Consider the following 16524-nt stretch of genomic DNA (forward strand, 5'->3'; position numbering starts at 1 on the left):
AAGCAGCCTATAATCGCGTGCGCGCACACACACACTCTCTCTCTCTCTCTCACACACACACTCTCTCTCACACACACACACATACACACACTCACACACACACACATACACACACTCACACACACTCTCTCACACACTCACACACACACACACTCTCACACACACACACACACACACACTCTCACACACACACACATACACACACTCACACACACACACTCACACACACACACATACACACACTCACACACACACTCTCTCACACACTCACACACACACACACTCTCACACACACACTCACACACACTCTCACACTCACACACACACATATACACACACACTCACACACACACACTCACACATACACACACACACACACACTCACACATACACACACACACTCACACTCACACATATACACACACACTCACACACATATACACACACTCACACACACTCACAGACACACACACACACATACACACACACTCTCACACTCACACATACACTCACACATACACACACTCACTCACACACTCACACATACTCAGACACACTCACACACTCACACATACTCAGACACACTCACACACTCACACATACTCAGACACACACACTCACACACACATACACACACACTCACACATACTCAGACACACACACACACACACACACATACTCAGACACACACACACTCACACACACACACACATACACACACACACACACTTCTGCCAGTATTATCTCGGGGCGTGATGTGCGTTCAATACCTAGCTCAGACTGCAGAGAACTGAAAAAATTTCCATATTGAGTCTAGCATTCCACAAGCACAACACGTATCTGTGAACCTAAGGAACCGCCACTGAAAATGGAGTCAGAAAGGCCTGTAGGGGGGGCCCTCGTGCTTCCGCCACTGCTGTCCACTAGGCCAACAGGAAGCCCTGTCAGTCACAGCTGTCAATCACAGCCCCAGTTAACTAGGTTACAGACCCCAACAGGAGGGACTACCTCCCACTCCCGAGAGCAACACTTCACTACCCCCCCACCCCACCCCCCCACAGGGAGGGAGGTTTTCTTCTTGCCCAGCAACAAGCCCGAGACCTAGCTCAGCCCATGAGAACCCGTCCTGTCACCTGAACTGACTGTCCTCCAATGAACTTCCATATTTCCTTGCTGGGGATGCCTGCCTCTCCTATACAAGCCTCTCCATCCTGTGAAACTCCTCCCAGTGCCGCTCTGCTCGGCCCAGTGAGATGCTGTCCAACCCATGAATCATTTAATAAAGCCAACAGATCTCCAGACCTATTCAGTTAAACTTTATTAACACACCCTTCACTTAGGTGTCCTTAATCTCAATAAAGTTCATAATTTCCTATGTACAGGTTTTGTATGTCGTTATATTTATTACTAGTTTTTTGATGTTTTGAACATCCTATTGTAAACAATTCTTAAAATATTTTGAACTGTTGCTGGTATATGTAAACACAATGTTTAAAACATTGACATGATTGCCAGCAACCTTGCTAATTTCACACATTAATTTTTATAAGGTGCCCGAAATTCTTTTGGATGTTTTACGTATTCAGTAACGTCATCTGTAAGTTACTGTTTTATTTCTTCCTTTCGACCTTTCCCTGCTTGCCTTTTGCACTGGCTAAGCTCTCTGATACCATGTTGAGTGGTAGTGGTGACTGTGGATATCTTCGTCTCATTCCTAACTTCAAGGGAAAGTTTTCAATATTTCATCATTAGTGAAGGTATTTATAGAGGATCTTATCAGAATAAGAAAGTTCCCTTCTGCCCTGACCAGTTTGGCTCAGTAGCTACAGCAGTGATGGCGAACCTGTGACACGCGAACTCATTTTTTTTTTGGTCGATTTTTCTTTGTTAAATGGCATTTAAATATATAAAATAAATATCAAAAATATAAGTCTTTGTTTTGCTATGGTTGCAAATATCAAAAAATTTCTATATGTGACACGGCACCAGAGTTAACTTAGGGTTTTTCAAAACGCTGACATGCTGAGCTCAAAAGGTTCGCCATCACTAGGCTAGAGCGTCGGCCTGTGGACTGAAGAGTCCCAGGTTCGATTCTGGTCAAGGGCATGTAACCTTGGTTGCGGGCACATCCCCAGTAGGGGGTGTGCAGGAGGCAGCTGATGGATGTTTCTCTCTCTATCCCTCTCCCTTCCTCTCTGTAAAAAAATCAATATATTTAAAAAAAAAAAAGTTCCCTTCTACTCCTAGGATATAATTTGAATAATTTAAAACCTTTTAAAATGTGTTAAGACTTATGGCTCAAACATATAAATTTTTGTAATGTCTCATATACATAGGAGAATAGTGTGCATTTTCACGAGTGGGTGTGGCATTCTATTAGGTCCGATACATCATTTGTTATTCATGCTATTCAGCTCTCTTTACTGAGTTGTGGGTTTTTGTCTACTTGTTCTCTAACTTATTAAAGGAGGCAAGTTAAAGGCTTCCACTGTTATTGCCAGTTTTTTTCTCTTTATATATTTTGAAATTATGTGGTTAGGCTTATACAAAACCTTAAGCTGTGTATTTTTGGTGAGTACACCCTTTATCGTGGCATCCATCTTTATCCCTAGTTATTGCCTTAACGTTGACTTTATTTAGTGACGGCACAGCTGCACTAGCTCGCTTCTGGCACGGCGTGCAGTCCGGGACTGCCTCGTCGGACTTGGTTTGGCCCAACCCCACAGATCCCAAGAAATGACCGGCCCCGCCTGACTCCTGGGAAGACAGCCTCTGAGCCCGCAGCATCTCCTGCCTGAGGCCTTGGCCCCAGTGTAGCTATTGGGCCAGGGTTATCCATGAAATGTGTCCCAAATGCTCGTGCTGAAGCCCTAACCCCAGCACCTCAGAAGTGGACTGGCTCTGGAGGAGGTGCTGTAATTAAGTCAGCGGGTGCTGTGGGTGGGCCTAATCCAGCCTCACTCGTGGCCTTCTAAGGGGATGATGAGGACATCCGTGGGAGGCACTGGGGATCCTCAGGCTCAGAAGGGCCGTGCGAGGACACAGTGCAAGGCAGTGTCTGCGAGCCCCGGGGAGAGGCCTCGGGGAGCACCGAGCCTGCCGCCTCCAAGCGAGAGAAAGGATCTGTTGTGTCAGCTGCCTGCCCGGGCACTTCGTTAGGCAGCCCTCGCCGACTAATACAACCTGACGTGCGCGGGGGCGGCTCGGTCTGCCCCAGGCCGCTCTGCTGCCTCCGTGGCCTCTGGGGGCTGCAGGCCAAGTGGCCAAGGCCGGGCGTGCAGGCAGCATGCCGATCCGGGAAGAGCACCCAGTGACGCCTCAGCCGGCAAAGCCTCACGTGCCTCGCCGTGGTTGCAGCTCGGCTGCCGCTGTGGTTAAGACGGCCCGGCCGCGTGGCTCGGCGGCTGTGCGTTGACCTGTGAACCAGGAGGTCGCAGTTCGATTCCCTGTCAGGGCACAGGCCCGAGTTGTGGGCTCCATCCCTGTGGGACGGGTAGGAGGCAGCCGATCAATGATTTTTTTCTCATCATGAATGTTTCTCTCTCCCCCTCTCCCTTCCTCTCTGATTTAAATTAAAAATAAAGAATGGTTAAGATGGTAAAGTCTGTGGCGTTTCACCACCATAAGCAATTTTAAAGGGTGAGAACTCCCGAGTGCCCCAGAGGGCTGGGGGAGGGGCAGGCCCAGGAGGCCCTCCCAGGGGTGGGTTCCTGAGGGAGGGCGGGAGCTGCTGTCCAGGATGCAGGTGGGGGTCAGGGGCCAAGGCTGATGCCCCTGAGCCTAGTCTGGCTCAACCCCGCACGTGGAGGACTGGGTGGTGACAGAAAGGGGGCCGTTTACCTGAGTTCACAAGGGGTGAGGGTGGGGGGGAGGGGTCCAGCAGGGCTCCTCTCGCCTTCTTCCTGGTCCTGCCTCTGCTTCCTCCACGGCCCTGAGGGGGCCCAGGGCTGCTGGTACCTCCCAGCCCGTCACCCCAGAACCTCTGTGACCCCTGGAGGGTGGGCTCCTGGCAGGCACCCTGCAACTGTGTCTTCCTGAGTCCAGGACAACCAGGGACACTGCCAAGTCCCACAGTGACCTGCCCCAGCCCTGGAAGGTCATGACCTGGGCAGCTTCCTGAGGGCCTGTCCGAAGAGGAACAGGGCCCCCTCCCGCAGCACTTGGCACCAGGAAGACAGCCAGAGGGGCCGTGTCCCCAGGGCCCTGTCCTCCCAACGTCCCCCCACCAGGCAGGGTGCTGGGCGCCCCCCCCCCCCCCCCCAGACATCTGAAACCAGGAAGTGAGAACAGAGCCAGGCAGGCCTGGGGCCTGCACGAGACTGAAGGACAGGCTGGCTCCCTCCCGAGGGGTGCCCACGTCCATGTGGTGCTGGTGCTGGAGTGCAGCAGCCAGACGCTCCGGGACCACAGCTCAGCTCAGACCGGGGCCCACCCCACCGCCTGGGGCCCCACAGCCCTTCCTCGTGCACACGCCTCTGTCACGTGGGTGTGGGCTGCCACTGTCGGGGCTCCTAGGGCTGCAGCCGCCAGGACACACCCCCACAGGACTGACTGCGCCCCCACCCCAAACGCTGTGGGGTCCCTCCTCCTCACTTCCTGCCCCAGAAGCACCTTCCTTCATTAAAAAGATGCTGACCAATCAATGCCCACAGGGCCGGGCAGCAGGCTGGGTCAGACCCATGGCTGGCACTCAGGGATGGGCACACAGAACGACACGGCAGCAACCCCGCAGAGGCCGAGTGTTCAAACACATTTATTGCAAACCCACGTGGTGGACGGCGGCCTTGTCTTCGGCCTCGCCGGGCTCCGCGGCCCGTCTGCTGCTGCCGCGTCTGCAGAGAGAAAACAGGCAGGAGCAGAGCTGCCGCTGTGACCAGCACCCCTCCCAGACGCTGACAGCGGCACGGTGGAAAGACACGACATGGAAAATAAAAGCAGGCCCCAGGAGGACAGCCACCAGTCCTGGTCCCAGTCTCCCAGATCACTGAGACGCAGGTGCACCCACCTCACCTCTGGGGAGACCCCTGGGGGGCGCAGAGGAACATGTCGAGAATGTTTGTCACAGGGACAACACAGAGACCTGGGGCCTGAGGAGGGGCCCCTGCAGGTGCAGGACCAGCCGGTGACGTGTGCGGTCAGGGCCTGGGCCACCAGCACCATCTGCCCCCTGCCAACGGCATCACAGGGACCCAGGGGAGCTGCCCTTCGAGCAGAAACGCCGGCAAGGAACCAGCTCCCGCCCACGCACACAGCGTGGGAGCCTCCAGAAGGGCTGTCTGCCACAGGCTCCTCATCTCTAGGCTCCAGTGGGGGAGGCCGGGTCCTGCTGATGGGCACGTGGCCTGCGGGACAGGGCGCAGGTGTGGGTCCGAGGCGGTGGGAGCAGAGCTGTGGTCGGGGTTCCTGAGAGGGACGGGCAGCCGCTCAGCTCACTCCGACAGGAACCAGGTCCACAAAGGAAGGTGCAGGTGGTGGGACGGGGCAGCGGTCAGAGGTCAGAGCCGCTGTGTGGGCGGCCACAGGCCTTTCTCCAGCGTCCAGAGCAGCACCCAGGACCGGGTGCCAGGTGCCCGTCTGAGGATGTCTCGCCCAGCAAGGGAGGCTGAGTCCCCAAACGTCCTGGAGTCGCCCACCTGGCCTCCCGCCTCCCGCGGCACAAGAACAGCAAGCAGAGCTACAGACAGCAGCGAGGGGGGCGGGGGGCTGCGGGCCCTGCTCCACCAGGGCCCTCGGGCGGCCCCGCCCTTCTCTGCGCGTCTGGAGCGGCAGGCATGGCCGAGGCCGCAGGCCCTTGAAAGAAGGGATGGGAGGGCATCAGACAGCAGGTCCCCAGGAGGGCACACCAGGCCCGCCTCCAGCTGCGAGGGCAAGGGTCCTGTCACTAAAACTGCACAGCCCCTGGGGAGATGTTGAACATGGCCGGGTCGAATCGCTGGCCTCGGAAGGGAGAACCTTCAGCGTCCCACCCCTTCTTCAGCATCTCATGGACTTTCTACAACAGAAAACAGACAGGGAGGTTAACCCGGCCCAGCCCTGGCCCAGCGGACACACGCGCCTCCTCCTCCAGGACCCGCCTGGGCAACTGAGCCCTCCACAGGCCGAGCTCCATGCAGACCCCCTGCCCCCGTCTGTCACCGCCAAGGGCTGCGTCTTCATGTGCTGCTGGCCCTTCCCACCAGGAATCTGTCCAAATCGAAGGGCCCAAGGACTGTGGCCACGGGTCCCTGCTCCCCCTCCATCAGCCCCCGGGCCCCCCAGGCATGTCTTCACCGTCGTCCCCATGGGCCGCCATCCCTGGCCAGTCATCAGGAAGCCTGCCTCTCCCTGCGTGTCCAGGGCGGGGACACCAGTGTCCGCACCAACTGCGTGAGGCCCTCCCCGTGGGGCCAGTGCCCAGACTGCTCGTCGTCTGGTGGCCACAGCAAGTTCTGCTCAAGCACGAGAGGCAAGCTCAGCGATGACACGACCAGCAGATGCTGTGACCCTTCAGTCAGCCCCACCCTGTCGGCCCAGCGGGTGTGGTTCAGCGAAGGAGAGGAAGGACAGGCCAGTCCAGCTCAGGGGACCACCCACCTCGTGCTCTTAGGGCCCTGGTGCGTCTGACCCACCAACCCAACCCCACTGCGTGCAGTAAGGACATGGCGGATGGGTGGACGGACAGACCTGCAGGCCCCCAGTGGTGGGACCAGGGCACTCACAGCACCAGTCAGGCCCCAGGAGACACACGGGACCCTGAGCATCTGGACAGTGTTGGGGGAGGGCCCATGTATGGCCAGCAGTTCACCCGTCACGTCATTGCGGCCACCTCCCATGCGGGACCGGGTGCCGCACTGACCTGAGGAGCACCCTCCTCGCCTAAGCCCTCGGGATGGTGAGAGCGCGGGAGACTGCGGGCCCTCCGGACCCAGGGTTTCACGTTCCGTGGTGTGTCTCCACGGTCAGCCGCGGTCCGAAGTTCGTTAAAGGAAAAGTCTAGAAACAGACACCCGAGTCCAAATCGTGCGCTGCTCTGAGTGGGTGATGAGGTCCCTCCTTGTCCCTCTCCGTCGCCCGGATGGGACGGGTCCGTTTGTCCAGCGTCTCCACGTCTCGGGGGTCAGATCGACCGTCAGGCATCACAGGCTGTGCCAGTCACCTGATCCTCCCCTCGATGCCCAGGGCAGGGCGGTGACGCTGGCACCTGGACGCCGTGAGGAGCGGAAAGTGCGCCCTGAAGGGGAGGGCGGGCCCGCGTGGGAGAAGCGGCCGCCCGCGGTTACAGGCACCCGTGCCTCAGGGACGCTGCACTCGTCTCCCTCGTCCTCTCCCCGGCCACCGGCTCCACCGCTCGGCGTGACCCCTCCCGTCGCCAACGTCCTCTCGCCTCGCCACAGCCTCGGCCACGCAGACCCAAAGGCCGCTGGCCACTCACAGTGACTCGGGAGGGCCTCCCGCCCTGGTCCTGCGGCCGGGCTGGGCCTGCCCCCCACTCCGGCTCCTGCAGAGCTGGGGACGCAGGCCACATGACTGGGTCTGTGCACGGGCGCGTCGTGGCCCTGCCACCTGAGCTCCGACCAGGTGTGAGCTGTGTGCCCTGTCTGGGGGGTGACCAGCTGGAGCCGCCGGAGTCAGGACGCAGGGGACAGCCGTGCCCTGCAGCCAATGCACTCCCCCGCCCCGTCCACACCCGCTCTGCCCATCCCATCCACACCCACACCTCCCAGTCCACACCACCCCGCACCCGTGGCCAGCCACCCGAGCCCGGGGGCGGGCGAGGCGCGCACCAGCTCGTGGCTCTGGGGCTTCCCCTGCAGCTTCTGGTGGTAGTCGAAGGTGAGCCGGTCCAGCACGGCGTGCTCCTCCTCGCCCACCGTGGCCATGGAGCGCTCCTTGTTGATCTGGTCGATGTCGATGGGCTCCTCGCCCTCCAGGACGGCGCTCCACCAGTACTCGCCCGCCTTGTTCAGGCTCACCTGGGGTGGGCGGGCGGGTCAGTGTGGGGACTACAGTCCGGGGGGGTCGGGGCCCTTGCCCCAGGTCCTCACAGAGGACCGAGGTTCTGTGTCACCACCCACACCCGCTGGCCGCCAGGACCCAGCCCACTCTCACCTGAGGGGACACGCCCAGGAGCCCCGAGCCGCCCCATTACTGGCCGCCCCCACCTGTCCCTCCCAATCCTGCCTCCCTGGGACACCACAAAGGCTCAGCCCCCAACAAGAGCTCCTTCCAGCAGACCCACCGCCCTCCTGGCCACCCCACCCGCTGCCCGCTCTGCTCCCAAGCCCAGACCCTTGTCCTGCCTGCAGGGTCAGGGCCAAGCGCTGAGCCATGCGTGTGTCGAGGGCTCCCCGCCCACCACCACCCCCATGGCCCTATCTATGATGACACTGAACCCGACGTGGAAGAAAACACAGCGCCCCACCCCGTCTGTGCTGGGGACTGAGTCCACCCCTCCCCTCCTTCGTCACACACCTCGCTTCTATTCAGGGAGGCAGCCTGCCCAGCGGACGACGCTCCCCATAGCTGCCCCTGGTTCAAGTCTGGGCCAAGAAGACATGTGAGAGTCTGTGTGGGTGTGTGTGGGGGGGAATGGGGGAGGGGTGCGAGGATGAGGATGACGGGCAGGAGCCTGCTCAGCTCAGGCCACTCCTGTGGAGGGCGTGCGCTGAGTCCAGTAGTGGCCCCTCAGGGCAGTGCCCGGGGTTTAAGCCACTGGAGCAGAGCCGGGCTGGGCTGGGCTGACAGGCGAGGAAACACTCCATCCACTACGAGGGCCGCCCGCCTGCCAGCCCGAGTCCCCAGGAGGCTTCCCTATGACACCACCCCACCCTGAAACTCCAACCTCCGCTCTCCCTGCGGGCCTGGGCCTGGGACAATGCCACAGACCAGGCCACCAAGAGGCGGGAGGGGCCGAGGCCTGAGCACCGAGGGCCACAGGCCCCACCCCATTCCAGGCCTAACTTCCACCACAGCTTTGCGCTCACCAACACGCTGACATATCCAACCTGTATTTGTTGTTTTTTAATCCTCAGGATATTTTTCCATTCAATTTTATTACTTTTTAAAATATATTTTTATCACTTTCAGAGAGGAAGGGAGAAGGAGAGAAACAGAAACATCAATGATGAGAGAGAATCATTGATTGGCTGCCTCCTGCACACCCCCTACTGGGGATCGAGCCCACAACCTGGGCATGTGTCCTTGAATGGGACTCGAACCCGGAACCCTTCAGTCCACAGGCCAATGCTCTATCCACTGAGCCAAACCAGCTAGGGCTTTCCATTGAATTTGAGAGAGAGGGGAAGGGGGGAGAGAGGAACATCGATGTGAGAGACAGCGTTGGTTGTCTCCTGCACGCCCCCAGCAGAACTGAACCTGCGAGCCTTCCGCCCGTGGCTATTGCTCTAACCACTGAGCCCCTGCTCGGCTGGGAACCTCGTCCTCACGAGAAAGCCGACAGGGACGTGGGGAGTGCGGGTGAGACAGCAAAGACAGAGAACGACCAGTGTCGGGAGGACAGGGACCTGCTGATACCGCAGAAAGGTGGCAGCTGGGATGGGGGAGCCAGGACGAGCCAGCCTGTCACCCCTTCCGAGCGCTGCGACAAAGGGGGGGTGCGCCTGCGCAAACCCTGTCATGGGTCCAACAGCCCCCAAGTGAGACGCACCGACCAGGTCAGCGAACCCCATGCGGCTGCCCGGGCTGAGTGACTGTGGGGGCATCTCGTCGGCGGGACGGCCTCGCCTCGGCAGCTCCGGAGCAGTGAGGCCGGCGCCCCGCGAGGAGGGGCAGGAGGAGGCCGGGAGCCGCGGGGGAGGCTCCATAACCGAGGAGGAGCCAGGAATCGGGAATCACGAAGCCCCGTTAACACTGTGTGTGGGCGGGAGGGAGGCGAGAACTGTCACCAGGTTTAGCTGCCGCCCCCGCCTGGCAGGGCTGCCTGGGGCCCCGGCTCTGCAGGGCAGCTGGGAGGCAAGTGGCATGGAGGTTGGGGGCAGGCTCCTGGGAGGCCCCACCCTGTCCCAGGGTTTTCCCATCGTTCCCTCTCTCAGCCTGGAGGCCGCACACCCGAGGCCACACGCCCCCACCAGCCCTGCCCCACCACCACTCACTCCCGTCTGGGTCCCCTCTGCGGCTCCAATCCCCTCTCCTCTCTAAGGACACGTGCCACTGGACAACCAGGCGACCTCCCATCTTGGCCTCCTCCCCCTGCAAGCATCCTGCTCCCCAAGTCCCACCACAGGCCAGGGCTGGCGAGGACAGCGGGCCCGTCCACCCTAGTCCCCCGGGGCCTGAGGAGACGCCGGAGCCAAGCCACAGGACAAGGAGTGGAGGTCCCGCGAGGCTCCCGTCATGACCCAAACCAGGCGGCCAGTGAGCGGGGCGGCCACAGGCCAGACGGCGACCGCGGGGCCTGCTCCACCTGAGCGCAGAGCCCGGCGCTCCCAGAGCCCTGGGCTGAGTCGGGTCCGAGCATCTCCAGCAAGTCAGTCACACGGACCTCCAGCCTCCACACTGCCCGAGGGCGCACAGCCCCCCACTCACCAGGACGCACTTCCCGGGCTCCAGGCTCCACAGAGAGCTCTCCGTGTTGACCTTGTGCGTGAACTTCCCCTCCATGAGGACGCGCTCCCCGCGCTCCTCCAGCACGGCCACGCGGATGGAGCTGCTGCTGAGGGCCACTGAGACCTGAGGAGGGCGCAGAGCGGAGTCCGTGGGAAGGGAAGTGGGACAGCGGGAAGCGGGAGGTGGGAGGGGGCGGGAGGTGAGGGGAGGGGGCGGGAGGGGAGGGGGCGAAAGAACAAGGTGTGGGCCTGCTGGGTCACCAGGCGTCCTGCAGAGACAATCCCAGCACTTGAGCAGGTGGTGCGTGACCACCTCCAATGAGAGCGGAACCTGGGGGTGGGGGGAGGGGCTGCTTTCCCTCCACAAGCCTCTGAGGCAGGAGGACCAACCCTGGTTGTCCCTCCACAGGCCGCTGCCACCTGAGGCCGGGCGCTGGGGTTCTGTGCCTGACCCTGGGAAACCGCTCTGCAAGCCGCGTTCCTGGTCCTTCCTCTGGTTCCGACCCATGAGGCCTACACGAGCCAGTCGGCCCCACGCCCAGGTCTCTGGGTCAATAACCAGAAGAGGACAAGCACACAGACTCCTGCCTGTTTCATTTGCTCTTTAAATCCTAAAACCTGGTGCTTTACGATGTGGTCACCTTTTCGTAACATTTGCACAACATGGGAGCTGACCGAATGGCCCCTGGACAGCCCTCCCCTGGTCACTGCCCACGAGACGCCTGTGAAAGGCACAAGACGCTCAGGCACAGGACTGTCGACGTCAGCAGCGCTGACTACCCCACGGGGCTGTGAGCAAGAGGGGAGGCGGGGAGACCCTGGGGGCAAAGGGGCCGTCCACATGCAGGCTGGGGGCGCCCAAACTCCAGGAGAAAGAACTCCACTCAGTGGGCCCTGCACAGCCTCAGCCCAGCCAGACTGCTCAGCACCCCCTCCCCCGGGATCTGACCACCATGGCTGACAGGCCTCCCCAACTGGACAGCACTGCAGCCAACACCCGAAGGGGCTCCTAGGTCCTGGTTGCGCAGGAGCGAGCTACACAGAACGCCCTCCGCAGGCTGCAGAGGGCGCCGTAATTCCAAGCCTGGGCAAGCTTCTCGTCCTGCTCCTGGGACACGGGCACCAGGCGCAGACAGCAGACACCCAGGAGTCCCGGTGAGGACGTCACCCTGGGGTCACACCACTCCTGACCTGTGACCCCCGGAGACGACAGAACGGAGCACAAAGAGAAAAGCCGCAGATGAGGCCGGGGAGGAAGTGGAGGCCAGGACATGGGCAGAGGGCGATGAGCCCCCAGCCCCTGGGCTTCCCCTGTGGTCAGCAGGCACGGAGGACGGAGGGACAGGCACCACCGTGGGCCACAGCCACGAGGGCAGCGCCCGGAGAAGCCCAGCAGCCGGCGGAGGGCCTGCGCGGCATGAGGGCGTCCGTCCCAACTCGGCCCGACCCAGCGCCAGTGGCCACCGGCCTGCACCCTCAGGGGGAATAAACACACTGTTCAACCAAAACCCCCACAGGGAGGGCGGCTGCGTCCTGGGAGGAAACCAGCAACATGGAGACAGTCGGAGAGAAACGACGCAAACCCTGCAGAGCTTGTCAGGAAACAGGCTTTGGAACACGCTTCCTATGTGTGCCTTCAGCGAGATCTGCGGAGATGTTATCTCTACAGAACCAGAATGAAATACAAAAATAGTCGGGCAAAAAGAGCACTCAGAACTAAAATGCAGTGGCTAACACAGGCCTCAGCAGAGACACGGAAGATAAAGTCAGACGGATGAAGGCAGAGGCCAGGCCAGGCCGAGCCTGCATTGCAGACACTGTGGCGGCCACTAGACAATTTCCAGAGCTGAAGGAAAGCGTGCCTCGCGGCTGGGGGCCCACAGCAGCTGCTGGCGGGAGGGCCACGGAGACCTACAGGCTGAAATCTCCCGACACGGTGGCCTGGGGTGAGACAACAGGAGCAACCCTCCCCTTCCAGGGCAGAGCTAGACTGCACCCAAACTACATGCCACACCCAGCACCCAGGCACCTGACCCCACATCACTGTGAGGAAGTTACGAGGATGAAAACAGACCAAGGAGGGCCCGAGTGGCGAGCACAAGGCACCAACAGCAGGCACGAGGTGGGCAGCCCTGGCCGTGGCGCCCAAAGGCTGGCAGCTCTGTGTGGGGCTGAGAGAGATCTCAAAGGTCTCCTCACAGGAAGACAATGGTCACTAACTGTGCCATCATCTACACTAATAAAAGAGAAACATGGTAATTGGCGTACGACCGCTACCCTTCCCATTGGCTAATCAGGGCAATATGCAAATTAACTCAGCCAAGATGGCGGCCGGCAGCCAGGCAGCTTGAAACTAACATGAGGCTTGCTTGCTTCAGTGACAGAGGAAACCAACGTTCCCCGCCGGCCGCTGCAGGCCTCTGAGCTGGCAGTTTCAAACATTGTAACAAATATAGACGCCCAGAAACCAGCTTTCAGCCGGCTGGGATCTCAGAGCTGGAGTTGATACAGAGTTTCGAGAACCGAAACAAACCAGATACCTGCTTTCAGGAGTGGAGGCCTAAGAGCTGGAGCCTCAGAGCTAAAGCTGGCCCAGAATTTAAAAAAAAAAAGAAGAAAAGGAGCAGTTGAGAGCTTCAGTCCCAGCCTGAAAACAGCCCTCAGCCCCTCACCCAGACTGGCCAGGCACCCCAGTGGGGACCCCCACCCTGAAGGGTGTGTGACCAGCTGCAAACAGCCATCATCCCCTCATCCAGGCTGGCCAGGCACCCGAGTGGGGGCCCTCACCCTGATCCAGGACACCCTTCAGGGCAAACCAGCCGGCCCCCACCCATGCACCAGGCCTCTATTCTATATAGTAAAAGGGTAATATGCCTCCCAGCACTGGGATCAGCGGAGCTGAGAGGCCTCCCGGCACCGGGATCAGCGTGTGACAGGGGGCAGCGCCCAAACCCCCTGATCGCCCTGCGGCTCTGTGTGTGACAGGGGGCGGGGCCACAACCTCCCTATCCGCCCTGCTCTGTTCATGACAGGGGAAGGCGCCCCAACCCCCTGATCCGCCCTGCTCTGTGGGTGATAGAGGGCGGTGCCCCAACCCCCCCCCCCCACGGGCCCTGCTCTGTGTGTGATGGGATAGAGCCATAACCTCCTCATCGGCCCTGCCCTGAGTGTGACAATGGCGGCGCCCCAACCCCCTGATTGGCCCTGCTCTGTGGGTGATAGAGGGCGGTGCCCCAACCCCCTGATCCGCCCTGCTCTGTGTGTGACAGGGGGCGGTGTGCCAACTCCCCTATCGGCCCTACTCTGTGAGTGACAGGGGGGAGCTCCTCAACCCCCTGATGGGCCCTGCTCTGTGCGTGACAGGGGGGAGCTCCTCAACCCCCTGATGGGCCCTGCTCTGTGCGTGACAGGGGGCAGCGCCCCAACCCCCTGATTGGCCCTACCCTGAGCATGACTGAGGGTGGCATCGCAACCTCCCAATCCGCCCTGCTCTGTGCATGACAGGGGGCGGCGCCACAACCTCCCCATCGACTCTGCCTTGAGTGTGATAGGGGGGGGTGCCCCAACCCCCCAATCGGCCCTACCCTGAGCATGACTGAGGGTGGCATCGCAACCTCCCAATCCGCCCTGCTCTGTGCATGACAGGGGGCGGCGCCCCAACTCCCCAATTGGCCCTGCTCTGAGCCCAACCAGGGGCTGCATCTAGGGATTGGGCCTGCCCTCTGCCACCCGGGAGCAGGCCTAAGCCAGCAGGTCGTTATCTCCCAAGGGGTCCCAGACTGCGAGAGGGCACAGCCCGGGCTGAGGGACCCCACCCCCACCCCAGTGCACAAATTTTTGTGCACCGGGCCTCTAGTCTCTCTATATAAAAGGCTAATATGCAAAGTGTCCCCTCTGGAGTTTGACCAGGAGTTCGATCGCTTGCTATGACGTGTGCTGACCACCAAGGGGCAGCGCGGAATGAAGGAAGGCCGCAGCCAGCAGCCGGGGAAGGAAGGCCCCCATAAGCCCTGATTGCCGGCCAGGCCTAGGGACCCTACCTGTGCACAAATTTCATGCACCGGGCCTCTAGTTTCTCAATACAAAGCAGGTCCAGTCACACACCCTGTCCTGACCATGTTCCTGTCAGTTACATCTCAGGACACTGCAAACCCAGAGACCAGGAGGGCTGAACAGCAACCTGAACCGAGAGGCACAGGCAGCTGGAGGTGAGAGCTCCCCTGGGGAGCTCAGGAGGAAAGCACCTGCCAGACAGCAAGCACCTGGGGGTCTAGAACTTCTCAAGTTGCCAGGAAAGCTCATTATTTTTGACAAGAGAAATAAAAGGCAGCGAGAAACTGCAGGAAACCAAAAACCTAGACGCAGGGCATTGCACGTGGCAGTGTGAGGACAGGAAGCAGCGTGAGCCTCTGCATGTGGGCTCCCCGCGGCTCCTCGGCTTTGGGGACTGGCCGAAGGCAGGCAGAGCCCAGGGAGAACCCGTGCAGGAAGCCTCGGCCAGAAGCGCAGGCGCTGCCACATCTCACCCGCCTCACCCTCCGCCCTGTAGCCCGTCCGGGTGGGCCTGGCAGCCCCAAGAGAGTGTGTGTGTGTGGGGGGGGGGGGGACGACGACGGGGATGGGAGGGTAGATGGAGCTCCTCCAAAGCTCATTACACACCCGGGGACCCCACTCGCCAGGCTGCTTCCGACCAGACTCAGAAGGCTCCCCACAGGCCTGGACTGGGAACAGGTCTGTGCTGAAGGTAGGAGGGACTGTAGAGGTTCATGCTGATGGCGACGCATGAAAACCCGCCAGAGGCCCCAGGGAACCTGCCGTGATGGCGAGCGGGCCAGCCGGTCCAGACAGGACAGACGGCCCTGTGGTTGTACACGTGCTAGACCCCAAACAGCCGTCTTATGTATTTAAAAACGTTCTACGCAGGAGTGCAGCCTGCAGCCGCTCCATCAGGAAGCAGGGCCTTCCCATGCTTCTGATGCAGCCTAAGAGGGGAACCCCACGCGACACCACGAGCTTTCCAAGAGCTTTTGGCACAAACTCCAGCAGCACTTCGAGCAGGGGCTGAGCCTCACAGGCAGGGCATGCCCAGAGGCCGGTGCGATTCCGGAAGTTCCCAGGGCATGTAGGGCGGCGGCACAGCGTGAGCCAGGGCCGCAGGGCCTCACCGGTCAGCAGGACCCCCTCGAGAGGAAGGAGAGCGCTCGGAGAGGGACCCACTGCAGGTCAGTGTGGCCCAGGCTGAAAGGGTGGGCTGGGCGTGGCCTAGGCTGCACCTCTGCGAGTTTTCTCACCTGCAAATGAGACTTTACATGAAAATGCTCTGGAGGTCAGCTTTCCAGCATCATACCCTAGGATTTGCAAAATGCCAGCTTGGTAACCAGCCGGCTGACATCGCGGTCGCCATGGCTACCCTGAGGAAGGCAAGCAGAGTGGACAAAGCAAAGACCTGCCACGTCTCTAAGGCTTGAGACCCGAGCTTCGTCGGGAGAAGTTTCCTTCAGACTCACCAGGACAAACAACGGAAGGGCTGCCTGTGAGCAGGCCACCCGCCCTGCACGCCTCCGCCCTCGGGCAGGCCCCTGCCTCAGAGACCAGTGGGCAGAGGAGGCAAGCTTCTCGCCTGTGGGTCCTGCAGCTGCTGGAGAAGGGGACCAGGACCCCACACTCGGGGCCCCACTTCCCCCTGCACCCTGTGCTGCCCCCCCACCCCCCACGCGCTGCTGTTGTCACACCGCCATCAGGATGGCACCTGGTAGGTGCCAGGGACAAAGACCAAAAATACACACTGCTGACGGGTCGCTGCGGAGGCCCCTGGGAACGGCTGCGCGGCCCCGAAGGAAGTGACAGCCCCAAGAAACCCTGAGGTCAGCAAACCAGAGCTGCACTCAGCTCGCCGGGCTCTCAGCGACCAACACTCAGGTCACCAAGAAACGGAGACGAGAACTGTTAAAAGGAGGTCACAGCATAATGAGAATGCCGT

General features: G+C 60.6%; 1 protein-coding gene across 2 annotated transcripts in view; it reads right to left on the minus strand.

Moving 5' to 3' along the window:
- Nucleotides 1–4734: 4734 nt before the first annotated feature.
- The window catches only part of NUDCD3 (NudC domain containing 3), a 28264-nt gene continuing 16474 nt past the window's right edge, over nt 4735–16524 (minus strand). The window contains exons 4-6 of one of the 2 annotated variants that reach the window (XM_036327150.1): nt 10525–10668; nt 7764–7952; nt 4735–5992 (exon numbers count right to left, since the gene is read on the minus strand). In XM_036327150.1, the coding sequence (XP_036183043.1) occupies nt 5882–5992; nt 7764–7952; nt 10525–10668 (444 nt within the window). In that variant the 3' untranslated portion in view covers nt 4735–5881. The remainder of the gene's footprint in view (nt 5993–7763; nt 7953–10524; nt 10669–16524) is intronic. The other variant, XM_036327151.1, reaches the window with a different exon arrangement.

This window comes from Myotis myotis, unplaced genomic scaffold (genome assembly GCF_014108235.1).
Source record: "Myotis myotis isolate mMyoMyo1 unplaced genomic scaffold, mMyoMyo1.p scaffold_m19_p_11, whole genome shotgun sequence".
NCBI lineage: Eukaryota > Metazoa > Chordata > Mammalia > Chiroptera > Vespertilionidae > Myotis > Myotis myotis.